Source organism: Podarcis gaigeae (genome assembly GCF_964106915.1).
Source record: "Podarcis gaigeae genome assembly, chromosome: 4".
In the NCBI taxonomy this organism is placed as follows: domain Eukaryota; kingdom Metazoa; phylum Chordata; class Lepidosauria; order Squamata; family Lacertidae; genus Podarcis; species Podarcis gaigeae.
In genome coordinates this window covers 73,342,995-73,362,061 of record NC_139677.1, presented here as the reverse complement: position 1 = coordinate 73,362,061, position 19,067 = coordinate 73,342,995, and the positions used below count along the sequence as shown (strand labels likewise).

Below are 19,067 nucleotides of genomic sequence, written 5' to 3'. Positions count from 1 at the left end.
ATCTAATAGTAGTGGCAGAGAAAGAGGACTGATAGAAGGTGAAAGGTGCATAGTTCAAATGCTAGACTGTACAATCCTCCTTTGATTAAAAACCCAATGTTGAGTGACGAACTTTGTTCAATATACTTTCCTACAGTCATAATAATCCCTTGTGGTTTTCTTTATGTTACCCATTTTGAATGCATTCCCCACAAAATATGCATTTTTCAAAACATGAATTTTAAAGCACATTTTTGTAGGCTTTTTGTGTCCAGAACTGCACTGCAAAATCTAGAGAAGCATGGGACCTCATGAATACACCCCGATGTATGAGGGCAGGAGGTTTAGATCTTGCCATTTCATACTATAATTTTGCAAAGAACACATTTCTTAAACATGCTAATTGTAAGTACATGGGAGTGTCCATAATTTGATATCCGAAATGTTAGAGGGAAATAACCCTGCAAATAGGGGCTCTTGACAAATAATGTTATTTGGCCTGAAATTCAAGGGCAAAGGGCTTTTCTCCCCTGTGCTCCTCTCTAAATGGTACCCCTGTTGTGTGTTTCCTCCCCAGTGCTCTGCTTCTGTGGGGAGACTGACAAGAGATTTGCAAATTGGTTCCAGCTGTGAGGCTATCAGGGAACAAATATTTAGAGCAAAGGCCAATTTTACACAGGCAGGCACAGAAGACCAATTGTCACTGAGATGTGAGCTAAAATAAACCTTGTTGAGGTCTGCTCTCATATTTCAATGTGTACTCAATTGCATTTTACCCTCTCAACAGCTGGCAGTGCATTATGGGTTGCCTCTGAAACTTCTCTGATCTGTACAAGTGACATATTGGGTGGCATGGTGAGGGGTTTGATTTTAGCAAAGGGAACTTCAAAAGTGCTCTTGCATGCCTGACGTTTGCCACATAAATACAGCCTACTTAGTCTTGCAAAGGCCTTTCACAGTGGACCCTGATATTTTGTACACTTTACAGCAACAGTATGATTACAAACCACCTCCAAACTGGTTACATCTCTAGCCATAGCAAACATGTTAACCTTAAACACCCACATACTCATAAAGACTTTGAGCCTAGCCCGAACATTTCCAAGGCTTGTACAGTTTCTATCTGTATCTACAATCTTTTCTATCATCTTCTTGCAGGGATGGGTCTAAACTCACTATCTTTACATATTTTATGACATCATTTCCTTGATAAGCATGCATAGGCCTCTTTTAGTAAGCTCACAATTCTCAGAGACAAATAGGTTTGCACATGTATCTAATTGATCAGAAGTCTCAAGAAACTTCTTGAAACTTTTAATTCAGTTTTTTGATCAGTTATTCACCAGACATCTAGGGTTCGCCTCCCTACTAAATGCACTGATTTGCAAGAAAGCTGGTCTCAGCCTTACAACACTCACTTACCTCTGAGTTTGAAGTATTTCAGATGGTTAGCAATAGCCTGCTCAATAGACTCATCTGGACACACTTTAACTCCAGTAGGAAAGAAAATTGATCTCTTTCTTCGCAACAAGCGTCTGCTGAATTTCTCAGATTCCCTGAAATCAAGAAGATGCTTAGAATCTGGAAACTGGGGAAAGCTTCTAACTGATCGCCAGCCATTTGGTGGAAGATCTGATGTAGGTTCCTTGGCTTCTATGTCCTCTGTAGCTGAATAGGTTTCTTCTGCAAAATTACATCACAAACAAATCTCTTTAAGTAGCTGCACATATATTGCACAATACCACTGAGTTTCAGTTAAATAAATAGATGCAGAGATGGATCTAGACTAAAGTTCTTAATCGTACTCAAGAGCAGACCCATTGAGATTAATGGGTCTACTCTGAGTATGATGAACATTGGACATCATCCTCAATAAGTTGAACTAAAGTCCCATTGAAATTAATGGCACAAATCAATCCTGACTCAGCTTAAGCCCCAATAATTTAAATAGACCTAAGTTCAATTAACTTTGTATGGATCCGATCCATAACATTTAACCAAACTAATTTGTTTTGTGTATACTTATTTCTGTATTCAATCAAGTAACATAGGTGCTAATAGAGACAGAAGGTTCTGGCTCCTGCCCTTCCTGTTTGGTGCTATATTTTAATAACTATCCAACAGGCACCATTATTCTCTTGTTCTTACTATGTCACTCTAAGGTGGTTGCAAATAAAAAGTAAATCTTCAGTGTAAGCCTAGCTAAAGAAATCTAACTTGTTCATTATTGTTTTCGCTTAGCACACCAATATAATGGACAACACCAAATAATGGTCTATATTTCAAAGGAGGCTATCTTCACTAAGTTTGTTTTCTACATGTCCCCCATATATATTTTAAGGTTATATTGCTTGTATTGAGTGGATGCTAAGGAAAACAAGGATTTCTGCTTGCACAAGGTCCAGGAAGACATAAATGCAACTGCTTTACCCTATTGCAAAGACATTATATCATTGCTTAGGTGTAGATACATCATGTTCTGGACTAGTGTAGTAGTCTTCAACTTTTGCAGACCAGGAGGACCCACCTTTAATACATGCATTTGATGGGCCATTTCTTTTTTTCTTTACTATATATTAGGTAGCACAGCTGCTGTGACCCATCTTAGATCAGGATGTGACTCTGAAGTGGGTGCTAACCCAACAGTTGAAGAACAGTGATCAAGGGTCACATCTCACACATTGTAAGACAGAATTACTCCATGTTACAGGGCTTGCAGCAATTTATTTTAAACCCGTTTACAACATCCTGCAACTAGCAGAAGACAAAAACACATTAAACCTGCCACCATTTATGTATCTAATTTCACAAAGGAGTTATTATCAAGTGGACGGCTGATGTGTTCAAGTCATGTTGTATTAAATTTTGTATCTGTGAACCAATCACATTTTTTTCATTCATGTGATGCAACTCAAATGACTTGCTTCTACAAGTGCAGGAATAATAATTTTAACTTGGAAAATTAGGTAGGGGGAGATATCTAAACAGTTGAACAGTCCAGTAAATGAAAGACGGCAACTACAGCCAATATCAAAGTGTTATGTGATATCAAACTGAACAGATAACTGTAACTGCTTAAAAGACTATATAGCAGCCTTGTGGGTGAAAATCTATAGGCAGATGGTATGGGAGATGGGAAACATTATTAATTGTAGAGTGAAGCCCTCTTGCAACAAAAGTTGCTGCATTAACATTAATGCAAAACAGATACTCAGTTTTTCAATTACCTCAGCATTTCAGTGAAATATGCTAGATGTGGACATATAATGGCCCATTACTAATTTCCAGCTACAAACCTTGTTGAAATTGATCTGACTCTGTATACATGTAACCCTATTTTCTCTCACTCTAAAACATATATTATTATTTTTTTGTAAACATAAGATTCAAAGACAGTTCAGAGGATGGCAGAAAACAGGAGTATTTTCTTACCTGCAAATGCTTGAAATTCCCCTTCAATCAATATGAATATCCAGACTCCTAAGTAGATCTTCCAATAAAAGTCACACATATTTCTTTCGGAATTTTTTTTTTAAGGCAAAAGGAAAACAACCAAGTTCCTTTTTAGCAGTGCTAGCTGACCTGAACGTGTTAACCATCCAGTAACAGTCTGTTCTTAGAGGTCTGGTGTCACTGGTAATTGTCTTGGATTAAAAAAAGGATTGATTTCTGCAACAAAAATGAGTCCCAAATGTCTACAATTGTTTTGTTAAAAGAAATTATTCCATTTTCATTTTGGGAATCACAAGAGGCGGCGAAGAAGAGGCTCCTTGATGCTAGCCAATAGACCAGAGAGATAATTTTTCAGTTTTAAGCCGGCCAGCTAAGCCAGATTTACCAGAGCTTGTCATGTCGTTAACTGGCAGTCCACACAAGGACAGTACCTTTCACACTTAATTAAGAACAATTTTCATTGACTGTCTTAAAAGAAAAGCAGCAGGAGCTTGCTGTCCAAACAATAACTTATGTTAGCATCATGGTCATTGCTTGGAGATTCTTTTTTGAGGGTGCTTTTGCTATTGTCATAAGAGACCACAACTGATCCATTTAGCTGTGTGACAACCCTCAGGTATGCTGATGCAAGGTCCTGTCTATTGTTCTTCCTGGCAATTTCTCCACCCCTACCTGTTTTGAGGAGACAGGGCAAAAAGAATACACCCTCCCATCAGGTGTCAAACAGATAAACAACTATATGACTTAGAAGACATCTGAAGGCAGCCCTGTACTGGGAAGTTTTTAATGTTTGAGGTTTTGTTGAGTTTTTATGATTTTGTTGGGAGCCGCCCAGAGTGGCTGGGGAAACCCAGTCAGATGGGCAACATATAAATAATAAAATTATTGTTGCTGTATTAGGTAGTAGAAACAGTGATTCTCATCCTTTCCATTTTGCATAATCGCACTAACAAAAACAAAAACATGTACAGAGGTACCTCGGGTTAAGTACTTAATTCATTCCGGAGGTCCGTTCTTAACCTGAAACTCTTCTTAACCTGAAGCACCACTTTAGCTAATGGGGCCTCCTGCTGCCGCTGCACCTCCAGAACACGATTTCTGTTCTCATCCTGAAGCAAAGTTCTTAACCCGAGGTAACATTTCTGGGTTAGAGGAGTCTGTAACCTGAAGCGTATGTAACCTGAGGTACCACTGTATTTTATACAGCACATGCACATATTGTGCATACAAGCAGCAACCATTTGGCAGGGGGTTCCATGGGTCAGCAGAGCACGTATAAGTATGGCCCGCCCCACTTATGTTGTGCCCTCTTCTTTGTCCCAAAAGGCCTGCATATCAATTGGATGTGCCTAAAATGGTTGCTGTCTATACTGGAAATGAAACTAGAACACATAATACACAGCATACTAAATTGCACAACACCAGGGATAGACAATGTAATGCTTATGGCCCCATTGAATCCAGCTAGAATAGTAGCCAACATGGTGCATTTTAGATGGACTTGGAATCCCAGCTCCCATGAGCCTCAGCCAAAATTGTCAGTGGTCACGGATAGGAGTCAATAGTCCAACATTAGGAAAGCACTGTGTTGGCTATTCTTGACCTAGAATACCTCCCACCAAACTCATACCCTGGAACTACCAGCACAAAAGATATCACAGGTTGGAGAGAAATCCCAGCCTTTATATTGCCCAACCTCTGCATTTTGTTACAGGAAAGGCATTGGCACAGCTCTCTAGCACTGGTTAGCCATGAAGGCAGAGGCTGAGTGGTGTAGTGGTTCAGAGCGGTGGACTCATAATCTGGTGAACAGGGTTCGCTTCCCTGCTCCTCCACATGCAGCTGCTGGGTGACCTTGGGCTAGTCACACTTCTCTGAAGACTCTCAGCCTCACTCACCTCACAGTGTTTTTGTTGTGGGGGAGGAAGGGAAAGGAGAATGTTAGCCGCTTTGAGGCTCCTTGGGGTAGTGATAAAGCGGGATATCAAATCCAAACTCTTCCTTCTTCTTGTTGTAACAAAAACAACTGTACAACTGAATAGCAAATAAAAGTCTATATTCTGCACAGGAAACACCTATTTAATATACTCTCCACAAGGGCTCCTAAACTAGTGGCTGTACACTTCTTACCATCAGCTTGTAGCCTTTAGGACACTGAATGATTTTGGGGAAGGGACATGATTTGCATGGAAGAGATCCCCAGTTCATATCCCCTGACATTTCCAGGTAAGGCTAGGAAAGATTCCCACCTGAAACTCTGGAGAGCTGCTGCCTGTCCATACAATCCTTATAGACAATTGCATGCAGAACTTTAAAGTTTGCATACTGATGTGGAAAATGGGGCAAACTGAACTTAAAACTGGAAAAAACCCTTAACTGTATGCATGTAAGATATGTGGCCAATATGGTATAATGTCTTGGTAGACATGCATCAGCACAACAGCACGCCTTCATCAGCCCCAGCTGTAACATAGCATGCCTCTCTTGTACTGGTCTCAACAGCCACAGCAGGCGCTGTAACTCTCCAACAGTTTGTCTTCATCCCTGAAGGCACACTCTTCCATTGTCTCACGAGACAAACAACTGGACAGCCAGGGACACCAAAGTTTAGTCATGTGAAGCTGGCCAAATTATTACCTCACAGGATTGTTGTGAAGATAAGAGAGGAGGTAGGGAACTTGGTATATGATCCTGAGCGAATGGAAGGGTAAAAAAAATGCAACAAACAATTATGTTCTAACAAAGTTGCTGCTTCTTTTAATTTGAAAAAAAAAAACATACAAATGAACTCAAGATCCAAAACAGGCAGGTAATTTTAGGGAACAAACTTAAAACAGACATTACAATTTATAAGAATTAAACACCCATCCACTCCAATATGCCATTCAATATAAACAATGTGACCATTCTTAATTAATAAATAAGTTTGGAGGCATTTATTGCTGCTGGGTTCTTACTGAGATGCTTTAGATTCTGGGGGAAGACAGCCCTGCAAGCTTTATCACCTTGTACTCTATAGATACTAGGGCTGAGATGGTTCTTCTTTCCTCTGGTATTCTCATCAATATGAAGCAAGTCAATAATACATGAGAGAAAGACAGTGTGGAGCTCATATGAGAAAGAATGAAGATCTGGCTGAACACGAAACATGTAAGCCCCATGAAAGTTACACCAAGACGATTCACATTCAAATGGCAAAGGACATGGGAGTATTTTCAACAGAAATGTGAGCAGAAAATCCAATTAAACAGCCATAGGCCAAGAAATATATGTGTCAAGTGGCCCTGCTAGGTACCACTGGCTGTAGTGAAAATACTTAGCAAAGTAATTTCTAAGCAACTTTTTCTTCTTTATGTGACACTTGTTTTGGCTCAGTGCCACACTTCACACATACTTAAAAATAAGGGGGGGGGGAGGAGAAAGATAGTTACTATGTGCATACAGAAAATGTACATTTGAGGGCAACATCAAATGTCTATTTTGCTGTGATTCCAGATATTTTGAAACAAAATTTCCAATACATGTAATCAGAGCAAAATACACAATCTTACCATGTTCACAACTGGCAGTGTATGTAGTCTCTCCCCCGCCCCCCTTATCTCATGCAGGAAAAAGGGTAAGCGACACGAGTCTTCAAAAGTATTTGTACTTGATAGCCATTACAATTTCAGTAGTCAATGCAAAGAGACAAGTATTTCTGTGCTTAAAAGAAATTTTCACTTCAAGTTTCTGGGCTTTGTCTTGTTTGTCCCAAGCCATTAGTGGTGGTTCTAGTTTATAATATAGGAGTTCTGGGTCGCTGTTGTTTTAAACACAATTTTCAAACACAGTAATGATATACAACCCCTTCTCTAACAGGTCTCTTATTCCTTCTGTTATGAATTATGGCAGAAGCATGTCCGTGAGAAAACTCACATCTTTCTGAAAAAAGGAACTATATTTATTCAGTCAGTACTTGTAGCTTATCAAACACATGATCAATCCAGATTTAAATATTTGACAATGTAACACAAATGACTTTTACTTCAGCTGAACCTCTTGCATGATTAGCTCTTCCTACAAGTATAGGTACTTGGGGGAATCACCAGCATTCAGCTTTTCAAAGTATATTATGTCTCTGAAATAACTGAGTCAGTGCCTGTTTTAAAACCAGCAGTTTTCCCTTCCATAGAATTTGGTTACATCATTCACAACGTAACCCTGCGCATGCTTACCTGGTTCTAAGTCCCATTGTGTTCTGTGGGACTTAACTTGCAGGTAAGGGTGACAACCAATGGTGCCCACCTGATTGTGCAATGGAAATGCAGTGGGGCTTCCGGTTTCTCTTCTCCTTCAGTTCCTGCCACCCACACACCACAAATTCTGCCCCAGAGTCCCAGAGTGGGCGGCTGGGGAAGCAGAAGAGGGAGAAGCCCCTTTGTACAAGCAAGTGCCTGCTCATGCTACATGGGCTTCACCCTAAGTGGAAACAGGATTTTAGCCCAAGTGATTAACAATCACATTTCTCTCCCCACTCCCCACAAACAAATACAATTACTGAAACACTAAAACAACTTTTGCCAGGGTGATGCCCTGTCAGATGTAAGCTACAACTGTATCCAGTACAGCGAAGACCATATGGCCTTATATATATATAGTGAAATACATAGTATTCATAGCATTCGTTTAACTGCTGCACAGCAGAGAACGATTACAGCTCTGAATCTGGTTTAAGTGATCAAGTCAGACACAAGGAAAAAAATGAACACCTCTTTCTAAATTTCAGGAATGGTTTTACATTCCACTCTTGAATTCCAAAAATGTGAGAGAGCAAGGTTTTAGGCATGTCAACTTCTAAGAAAGAGCAGGGTATGTCAGGATCCAAAAAACCCCCCAAAACACTGAGACCAGTAGCATTTGTGACCTATTCAAAGCAACCAGAATAAACATCTGTTCAACAACACCATTTTTGACATGGGAGAGATGTCTGCAAAAGCACACACTATGACTTTAAGACATCACAAGGGAAGAATCCCTACCTAAAATGGGTTGTTAATGTCTCCCTTTAGTGTAGTTTCACACAGTTCCAGATGTATCTGGAAACTAGGAATGAACCCTTTAGGACTAAAATGTTTTCCCATCTCTGCAGCACATTCCAGTTATGCTGCTTCTATATTCCAAATAAAATTGGTCGATGTCACAAATATTTACTTTAAGTTACATAATTGCTATTTTGTAGTTCCATTTTCTCACAATGACCTGCAGATCAACTCGGATATAAAATGCACACAATTTTATCTGCAGTTTTTCTTCTCTGCAAGAATGGAGGCACAAACGCTGCCGATCGGATTTCCAGTACGTCTGGGACACAGTTCTTTTGCAAAATCGGAAGGAAATTCAGGCTAGCTTTTGGTGCCACTCTGCTGCTGCAAGTGAAGCTGCAAGACTAAGTCTCTAATTTCTTCCCGCTTGCTTCTCACCATCTGGCGAGGGAACCACCGCTCCAGGTGCATTGGAAGTTCAAAGTTAACAATAGGATTCTGGTGATTAAAAAAGAGAGAGAGAAAAGGGTAGTGTTACATTAATTTAAAAAGGCACAAAGAAACAAAATATCCTGCTCTCCTGGCAAAAAATCCCACTGTTCACTTCGTATTAAACAAACTATAATTAAGACAAACATACGTTGTCAATGAGTTGGAGGTGGGGGGGGGAAAGGGTGCGTGGAATGAGTTTATGCATTGTTGCTCTTCCGAGAACTGTTGCACAATGCTGGATAGAACTGCACTTCCAGGAGCTGCCTAGAACAGGCATAGGCAAACTCGACCCTCCAGATGTTTTGACACTACAACCCCCATCATCCCTGACCACTGGGCCTGTTGGCTAGGGATGATGGGAGTTGTAGTCCCAAAACATCTGGAGGGCCGAGCTTGCCTATGCCTGGCCTAGAACAAGTGCAAGCCCATATTGGTAGATCATGGGGTGAGGTGTCCACATCCATCCAACTACTGCTAAACATTATGGATACTTAATGTTCTGTTTATGCTCTGCCTCTTAAGATTCCCCAAGCCTTGTCCTCTTATTGTAATATGAAGCTAATAAAAACTTGGGTGCAAAGGCCTGTGCCGATTATTTCCTTGATTTCATTTTGTTGATGTTTTAGTGTTATGACACTAAAATATGTTAATTTCTATTACTGATTTTTTTTTTTATTCTTAAGCCTCTTTGGATCCTTTTGGAATCTATATCCATATCCATACAGATAAGTATTTAAAGTAAGATGAATAAATGAAAAGGGTTGCTCGCTCAGTTTTCTCATAGAATGCCAGAACTGCAGACCAGGAAGGGGATTCAGAATAATCAAGAGTCCCCTGCAAAGAGACAAGAAATCACAACCCCCCCCCACATATTCCTGAAACAGGAATAAACTTATGTTGTTTGTAAATTTAATCAAAGGTTAAATCTGCCTGCAAGCAGAATAAATAGTTACTACCAAGTAGATAGGTCATTCTGCACCAGATATTGAACATAAAGTAAATCCAGAAGCAGTAACAACAATAGCTAAGAATGAAAATACTACCCCCCACCCCCACCCCAAGCAGGCACTGGAAGCTATCAAATCGGCCTTCCCATTCCTCAAGTTGCCTATGGAAGGAAGGATTTGAGAGTTCTATCCAGAAAATTTAAAATGGCATCCCAAAGGACCACTGAAATGCTTTGCACCTGGAAAAAAGTTTCCACGTATTGGAGTAAATATACTCCACAGTCGCTATTGTTATGCTGCTTGGGAACTCTCGGACAGAAATCCACCATTGTTGATTTGTCAAACACCCGAAATGTGCGTTTTGCTTCACACTCTGCTTCTAGATATCTGAAATAAAAACAGAGAAAGATATGGTGGGTGGAGGTTAAGACGGCAATCCTACGCTATGTCTACACTAAAGTAAGCCCTAAAGGTTCCAACGGGGATCACTTCCCTGCAAGTTGTAACCTGCATTTATATCCTCGTCAACGTGGAAAGCTAACCATCGTTAATTTTTCACACTGATTTTAATATTAGGGCAGTATCTTTATTAGGTAAAGGTAAAGAGACCCCTGACCATTAGTGACTGACTCTGGGGTTGCGGCGCTCATCTCGCTTTATTGGCCGAGGGAGCCGGCATACAGCTTCCGGGTCCTGTGGCCAGCATGACTAAGCCGAACCAGAGTAGCGCACGGAAATGCCGTTTACCTTCCCACCGGAGCGGTACCTATTTATCTACTTGCACTTTGACATGCTTTCAAACTGCTAGGTTGGCAGGAGCAGGGACCGAACAACGGGAGCTCACCCCGTCACGGGGATTTGAACCACCAACCTTCCGATCGGCAAGCCCAAGGCTCAGTGGTTTAGACCACAGCACCACCCGAGTCCCTAGTATCTTTATTAGGTCTAACTAAATACAGTATCACAAAATTGAGTTCTCCAGAACTCTTCTTCTATTGAGTTCTCCAGAACTCTTCTTTAGGTTAGATGGCAAACAGAGCTATGTATGGGGCATAGAGGGGAAAAACCTGACTGAAGTTGAAGCCATGGAGTCTCCATGGATCCTATTTGTTATCAGACTCCATGAGCTTCCCACCCACCTTTCCATCTGGCTTGATTGAACTTGAAAGCTAGCACACTATTTATTATGTGATATTCTGGGGGCTATCCAGGTCTTTGGGGCTATCCAGGTCTTTGGGTCTAGTCAATGTTGGTTCTGGCTGTCCACTGCTGCTTATTGGTAATGTAATTTTCAGTTGAAATGTGCAACTTAAAATGTTCAAAACATGCAGTCTCTCGTCTTGATTTACAAAGCAAAATTACATGCAAGCATTTATTGATTCAGTTGCAGGGATCTATAAGAGTAAGGCTATAAGAAATAGAAATGGACATACTAAAATATTAGAGCAACACTCTATATTACATACCGTTTTAATAGCATATCCTTCCTTCAAAATACAAGAGCACCAGGTTGCTCACAGAATATATACAATAAAAACAGACTCAGATCAATATCACTTTAAACATAATTATCTGTTAAAAAGCAGAATCAAATGAAACACAGCTTTACTCACTCTCTCAAGACCTGAACTGTATTCTGCACAGAACTTGCCTTTAGGGAATCTAAGATGAGGATACATGGTCTATAAAAGAAAAATTATGTTCATTTTCCATTATGCAAAGGATCAATGCTTGTTTTAAGAATTTCAGGAGAAATTTCAATAAAATAGTTTCGTACCACTAGGAAAAACTAATGACTATTATTAGTATGTGTAGAAAAAGTGAATATGGCCCCATATTGTAGTATTATTACAAATGTAAATGCCCACCTTTTGCAAATTTTCTTCATTTTAGAAGTGCTTGAGGAGCTCTGAAAAACACATTCACAAACTATGATCAGACGAAGCAAGACCAAATAAGCAAATATGACCCTTACCCAATATATTAGCAGTTAAACAAAAGCACTTCTTGTTCAGTTTAATTAATGTATATCCTGCCTTTCCAAATCACAGTTCACTGTAAGCTTCCTTCTTTGACTGGCCACATTGCCAAGAAAAGAGAGGGCTGCAGGTGTGAGCAAAAGGCTCATTTACATCACAGCTTGTTAAGCTGAGATATGATCATCCAAACATGGCCAAAGTTACTTACTTTGAGAGCTTTGTGATCCAATCCTGGGGACACAGTTGCTTGCTGAACATTATCTAATATGCCAAAAACAACAGAATATAGTTTAAAATAACAATGACATTGGAGGAGGGGGGATTATACTGAAAATGTGTGGCATGCATGAAAACGTGAAGCATGAATGAGAACTATTTTTTATGTATTACAAGAATGCTAGATGATAAAAGCAACCATGATAAAAGCAACAACCACACACACACACACATACGAGCCACCAATAAAAACAATTTAACACATCTATCGGGATGCAATCCTACATTTGAGATGCACTACCTGAGAAACTATAGGGAGAATATGGCAAGAAAAAGACAATTAAAAATAATACAGCATCTAACACAGTGCGTTACAATTGCTACAATAGGCGGAAAACCATTAAGTGGTCTTCCAAGACCCCCAGCAATTTTCAAGTGGTTCACAAGGGAAATTTGGGAACCACTGCTCTAGAGAGTTTATGGCAGAGAAAAGGGTTAACCTTCCTGTTTTGGAGCTCTATCTGTTAGACAGTATCTACAACTCCTCTAAAAATTTGCCTATAGGTACTGAAAATTATTATTTCCTTGCCTGTTTTGATCTGAATTCTACTGTTGAGAATCTTGACAATATCCTCAAAAGCCCTGGTCATAAACTGAAGCAAATCTTCTGAAGCAAGGTAATTCTCAGTGACAGAATAATATGTAAAAGAATATTATTTCATCTTTGCCAGCTGGTTACCAACACTTCCACTGCATTAACTCAAGCGCTCGGTTAAAATGAAATATTTTTTCAGAGCTAATTCAATTATTGCAGCATTGATGAGCAAATGCTAAGACTGTACGCCTTGTGTTGCCATTCAGAGATAATTTTATCAGTGAGCGATTCATAGAACACTGGTGTACTCTTAAGTCAACAAATTGATTCTTGCATGGGTAAGTAGTCTACAAATTGTTCTTGGGAGCCAATTAGCTTACCTGCAAATTCATTCATCCAAGAGGTTTGTATGCAATTATATTTCTAAACCATATATCATCATCTAGCTTATGTTCTTAAAACATTACCTTTGGGCTGTAGGTTGCTATTTAAGTCTTGCTGCTCTTTATCACTCCTGGTATCATTAAAGACCAAAACTGATTCTGTTCTAATAGTGCCATGTTTAATTTCTGGCTGACGTGGAGATTGCTGGGAGCACGACTGAGATGAACCTTGATCTGGACAATCCTCATATACAACTTCTTCCAGCCAAGGGAAGCAAATAACTGCAATGTACCAATGAGACCTGGAAAGGAAGAGAAAGTCAGTATCTGATACTTTAAAAAAAGAAGGGGGGGGGGGTTTGGAACTACCAGTGCCTTTTCCCACTGTGATATCCATTAAGATCTGATAACAACTATGCTCAATACAATCAAAAGAGTGCTTCCCTCTTTCTGCATCAAGCCTAAATAAAAATTAAATTACAATAGAGGATGCATGCAGACATTAAACAATTTCAGGCTTTATACTCACTTTCAGAAACACCTACCCAAACTCTAGATATCAACTGCTCATACACCAAGTACGTAGACCATTTCTATTTTAAATCTGTAAGCAACATAATTCCCCCAATAGCAAACTTGGGCAACTGAGTGCTTATCAGTTAGGAAACTAAACAAATATAGGCTTCGATATTCACAGGCAACTCTTTGAGCGTACAAGCTAAATTGAAGTTACAAGTTGAGAAAAGACTTAGATTTCAATTAATGAAGCAAACTTACTCTTCATTCACAGGCACAAAAATGTAGTCTTTACTAAAAATGTTTACATGTCGAGTCCATCTTTTTACTCTTCCGTGTCTTCTTTGTGCTATCCTGTGTGGATAACAAACCAGTTAATTCTGTCTGTCAGAACCAGAAGAAGCATTTTCTTCAGTCCCTCCAAATCCAGCAAAGGAGGATATAAATTGTTCATATTGATCCTCAATATGCAAAATAGGCAAATCCATTATAGAGTATTAGCTGGCCCACGCCAGGTATTAGGAAACTCCTTTTTCCAGAAGGATGTGACTGCAAGGCAGACCAGAAAACACTGAAAGATAACTTACGAAAGATTTGGGTTTTCCTCAGTGCTTGCCTCTGTCCTTGTCAGGCACTTATAGAAGAAGCTGCTAAATATATGGGACCTCTCAGCAAGTTCTTTGGGGGCTTTTTCCAACAACAGATACCTACCAAAAATGCAAAAGATGTGCAAATATTATGCATGTGGAAATTTATCTTGTATTCATTCACGTACAAAGGCAGGGGTGAAAACGAGTCTCCCCACAGGCGTTAGCACCACGTAACCCGAGTGGAACATATTATATACTATACTTATTTTACTCTACTAAACTTACTTAAGGTAAAAGTCAATGATCACATCATTGAGGAATTCTCCATACTCTAAACACTCCAAATCTTCTCTTGTGACACCCAGGCCCCCTTTGGCAGGTGGGGGAGGGTAAACAATCAAGCTAGGAAGCAAAAGAGACATTAAATACCTTCTGATAATTCAATGAAAAGCAGATCTAGTTCTTATGAAGTTATAACAAATGACAGGAGAGTACAACAAGCTGTTTTATCATTCATCTATAAAGGTGGACAAGAGATAAATGGCTCTGTTCACAAGTAACACCAAGCTAAGCCATAACATAGCATGTGGTAAGCCATAGAACAAATCTTGGCTATACCTCATGCTTTGTCTGGGGATAAAACCATGAACAATGGGTTGGACGACCTGCTCAGCCAAACCACAGCTTAGCTCACAGTAGCACCACGGCAACAGGCCACAGGAGCAAAGCAGCCACAATCACCTCTCTGGGAGCCCATGTATTCATGCTAAGCCACTGCTGACTCAGCATTCCATGCTAACCAAAAATCAAGCTGCATTAAGACCATCATTTATCTCCTGCTTTGTTTTTTTCTAACAACAATGCTTTCCTGGTTTGGAGCTAGAATGACAAATGAAGAAACACATCTTCATCAACAACTTTATATTTTTTCAATGTATTTCATTTCAGTCTTTCAAGGTAATTCTTAACAACTAAGGAAGCCAGTGGGTGTTTCCCTATATAATTTCCTTCTGGACATGTCAGTATCATGTAACCAACCATACATACTTCCGAACGGGTCCAGTCGCTCGCAACTCTTTCCACTCGTTCCTCTGCACGGAAGTGATGGAAAAGGAATAATGACCATTATTTGGCTTCTGCAGTAGCATGTAACTGGGCTTGTTGAGGCTTGCTTTTGATTCCTGCCAGAGAGAAAGGCAAAATCATCTTTCTTTGTCTTTGTTAAAGGCTGCGATACGGATAAGAAAGTTGCAAGTAGGTCAGCCGAAACTTGAAAGTTGGCTTCAAGAAATCACATATGGCGACTTAAAATACATTTTCCCACCTCACTAAATCTGTTATTTAGCATGTAAGATATAGGAAATCATCAATTCAGAGGGCTCTCTCTTCAAATCAGCTCTAGACCCAGAAACTAATCCTATAATTCTGAAAAATATTAATGCTCCAAGGCCAGTGAGACCCTCACATTTTTCACAATATAGAAGGGAATGATAAAATAGAGTGAGGAAGTGGCCATTGCCCATATAGGGAGTTGTTGGAGATGAGAAGAACACATAAACGCAAAGCTTGGCAACCCGGAAGGGCAGAAGTGGCTTAGAAGATACCCTAGTAGCTGGAAGATAAAACAGTGGCTAGTGGCAAATGAGGTGCTGGTGGCGTCCTGGGCAGGCAAGGGAGGGAGAGACCATCCAGGAAGGACTAACAAGAGTAAGGGAGTGAATGATGAAAGAAGCTGTCCAAGCAAGCGTCTGAGTTGGTGAGAGGAAAAGCAGCCTGGCGCTATAGGAGAGAAGGAGGTGAGTTGGTGTGCGAATGCTTGAGAGAATAGGGCTGGGCAAATGACAGAGCAAATGGAGGGGAGGGGAAGGGCAAATGAGCGGGGGGGGGGGTAGAGGAAAGACGATGGATGCAATGAAGCACCTGCAGCTCAAAGGAATGGCTAATGAGAAAGTTTGGTAGATTCTGCCTAGAAGTAAATCTATAGGGAGGTAACACAGTCAGGTCTGTTGTTTTGTCTCACCGGTGGCAAGTCAAGGGAACATCATCAAAACAGTGCAATTACGGAAGAATGTACAAGGTACACTGGATGGCAACACCCCTGACTCTAAACTGATTAATGTGTTTGATCATAGTAAGAGCTCTGAATTGGTGCTCTGAAGATATATGGGTGCCTAGGTACAGAAGGCAGGGGAGGATTAAAGGCCTTATAGCAATAGTAAAGGCTTCATAAAGGGAGCCAGTGTGGTGTAGTGGTTAAGAGCGGTAGTATCGTAATCTGGTGAACCGGGTTCGCGTCTCCGCCCCTCCAGCTGCTGGGTGACCTTGGGCCAGTCACACTTCTTTGAAGTCTCTCAGCCCCACTCACCTCACAGAGTGTTTGTTGTGGGGGAGGAAGGGAAAGGAGAATGTAAGCCGCTTTGAGACTCCTTCAGGTAGTGATAAAGCGGGGTATCAAATCCAAACTCCTCCTCTTCTTCATAATATGTGATAATATATGACAATCCTATATGGTCTAGTGGAGATTCCTGCAGACCTGTGCAGAGGGTGAGGGGCGGCAGTCAGGTACACTTGCCCTGGGCCTCTGAGGGATCAGCCAGCTGGGCGGGGCGGGGCAACTCTACCAGAGACCGACTGCTTTTTTGTTTGGGTTTATAACTTTAACAAGGCTCCTTCCCAGAGCCTCAGATGAGCTCTGTATGGGCCTGGACTCCTGCACTGCAGTGTTGTTCTAGAATCAGCGGTTCTCAACCTGTGGGTCCCCAGATGTTGGACTACAACTCCCATCATCCCTGAGCTCTGGCCTTGCTACCTAGGGGTGATGGGAGTTGTAGTCCAACAACATCTGGGGACCCACAGGTTGAGGACCGCTGGACTAGATGATCCTGAGGGCAACTCTACAATTCTGTCATTTGTGGGTGGGGGGCATGCATGAGGCTGCAGTGGGGAGGAGAGGATGATGAAGTCTTCTCAAGCGTCTCTGGATTCCACTCTGTCTTTCAAGGTGCCGTAAGATTCTGTTGTTTCTGCTGCAGAAGACTTAACACAGCTACACCTCTGGAAAGTGTTAAAATTAATGGTAAAGGTTCTGAGCTTTAAATGCACAGTGTTCCCTCCAGGAAACTGTTGTTTTCCTTCCCAGCTCTGGTAACTCCAAATAATTCATTTGAGAAAAACTGATTTACCTGAGGGGGTGGTTCCATCAGAACTGAAGTGCTGTCCTTCTGTAAGTGCTGCTGGGATGCTTCATAGCACTGATCAAGGAAGGCGTTTTCCTCACGTGGGATTTCTTTAAGAAACTCAATAGCATCCTCCCACAGTAAGTAGTCACAGAGGTCTGGAGAGGCATTCTTCTTGCTCACTTCCACAATTATTTTTTTCAGAATGACCTGATCATCTTCTGTGAGCAGCTGAGGCAGTTTAATAAAAATAAACTCAACACTCTTAGCTGTAAGAAATGAAAAAGCAATGTGTTTGTAGCGACTTACAGGAAGCACTATGGAGCTGCAATTATTCACTTATCTATGCAATTCAGTCAGTAGCTTAGGCAGAAGGCAGAGCAGAAATAATACAAAACAAGTCTATGAGACAAAATCTAATTACCGTATTTTTCGCCCTATAGGACACACTTTTTCCCCTCCAAAAATGAAGGGGAAATGTGTGTGCATCCTATGGGGCGAATGCAGGCTTTTGCTGAAGCCTGGAGAGCACCGACCCCTCTCGCTCTCCAGGCTTCGCAGACCTCTCCGCAAGCAGCGGGAGCCAGCGCTGGGCTCCCACAGCTTGCAGAGAGCTGCCTGTTTGGGGGCTGGGGCGGGGGAAGCTCGGGCCTCCCCCGCCCCAGCCCCGCGCCTGGGGGGGGGAAATAATTTTTTCCCTTTATTTCCCCCCCAAAAAACTAGGTGCGCCTTATGGGACGGTGCGTCCTATAGGGCGAAAAATACGGTAATTTAAAGGTGTGCCCACTTTCCCTCTTCACAAAAATTTGTCGATCAAAGCAGCTTACAAACAAAAGTGCAAACATGACAACAACAACATATTGCGATGTCTCTGTAAACTGTTATCTTCCACTGAAGCAGTAGATTTAAAATATTTTATTTCTTTGCTCCTTCATCTGTTTAATACTGCTCTCAGTGTGGGGAAAAAACAACAAAAATTAAGAAAAGAACAGAAAGTAGAAAACTGAAAATATACAAGTAGCAGAAGCAAACAGGACATAAAAGCATTGCAGGTGAAAAAGAAGAGCAACCAAGTGACATTTAAGAAGTTCTGAGAGCATAAAAAGATATCAGCCTGATGCACAAGGGTTACTGCTAGGAGGCAATCCATGAATAGGGATTACAGCTGGTTGCCATCAGTTGCCACCTACTGAACTTGGGCTCGGTGGTGGTGGTGATGATGGGGTTGCTCTCCCAACACTGTAGCTTACACCGACGGGAAGTGGGAGTAGGGATGTCAAGGTCGTGGATATGCACTTCAGCATGACTCTTTGCTCCCATGGAGGACCTGGTTCACACTGGAAGCTGCCTACAGGTGACTCCCCACTTATTTGGGGGTTACGTTCCGGTGCTCCGCAAGTGTTAAGGGAAAAGCACCCTCTAGTAAAAGGTAAAGTAAAGGGACCCCTGACCATTAGGTCCAGTCGTGACCGACTCTGGGGTTGCTGTGCTCATCTCGCTTTACTGGCCGAGGGAGCCGGCGTACAGCTTCTGGGTCATGTGGCCAGCATGACTAAGCCGCTTCTGGCAAACCAGAGCAGTTCACGGAAACGCCATTTACCTTCCTACCTATTTATCTACTTGCACTTTGACGTGCTTTCAAACTACTAGGTTGGCAGGAGCAGGGACTGAACAATGGGAGCTCACCCCATCGCGGGGATTTGAACCGCCGACCTTCTGA

General features: G+C 41.3%; 2 protein-coding genes and 1 long non-coding RNA gene across 10 annotated transcripts in view; 1 reads left to right on the top strand and 2 right to left on the bottom strand.

Moving 5' to 3' along the window:
• The window catches only part of IMPG2 (interphotoreceptor matrix proteoglycan 2), a gene marked incomplete at its 5' end in the record, with an annotated part of 62,365 nt that extends 58,535 nt beyond the window's left edge, over window positions 1-3,830 (bottom strand). Inside the window, 2 exons of the mRNA XM_083734954.1 lie at window positions 1,402-1,662; window positions 3,818-3,830. Of these exons, the coding sequence (XP_083591080.1) occupies window positions 1,402-1,662; window positions 3,818-3,830 (274 nt within the window). The remainder of the gene's footprint in view (window positions 1-1,401; window positions 1,663-3,817) is intronic.
• A 2,336-nt stretch (window positions 3,831-6,166) lies between these two features.
• SENP7 (SUMO specific peptidase 7) overlaps window positions 6,167-19,067 on the bottom strand; it is a 39,504-nt gene continuing 26,603 nt past the window's right edge. For 7 of the 8 annotated variants that reach the window (XM_083736169.1, XM_083736171.1, XM_083736173.1 and 4 more), the window contains 11 exons: window positions 17,354-17,616; window positions 15,219-15,352; window positions 14,457-14,573; window positions 14,169-14,288; window positions 13,843-13,935; window positions 13,150-13,367; window positions 12,080-12,132; window positions 11,761-11,801; window positions 11,506-11,574; window positions 10,132-10,279; window positions 6,167-8,951 (listed from right to left, as the gene is read on the bottom strand). In XM_083736169.1, coding sequence (XP_083592295.1) covers window positions 8,814-8,951; window positions 10,132-10,279; window positions 11,506-11,574; window positions 11,761-11,801; window positions 12,080-12,132; window positions 13,150-13,367; window positions 13,843-13,935; window positions 14,169-14,288; window positions 14,457-14,573; window positions 15,219-15,352; window positions 17,354-17,616 — 1,394 coding nt within the window. In that variant the 3' untranslated portion in view covers window positions 6,167-8,813. The remainder of the gene's footprint in view (window positions 8,952-10,131; window positions 10,280-11,505; window positions 11,575-11,760; window positions 11,802-12,079; window positions 12,133-13,149; window positions 13,368-13,842; window positions 13,936-14,168; window positions 14,289-14,456; window positions 14,574-15,218; window positions 15,353-17,353; window positions 17,617-19,067) is intronic. The other variant, XR_014563566.1, reaches the window with a different exon arrangement.
• Window positions 10,395-11,588, top strand: LOC310844032. The gene is made up of 2 exons (XR_014563900.1): window positions 10,395-10,485; window positions 10,836-11,588. It is a non-coding gene; the product is annotated as an uncharacterized lncRNA (long non-coding RNA).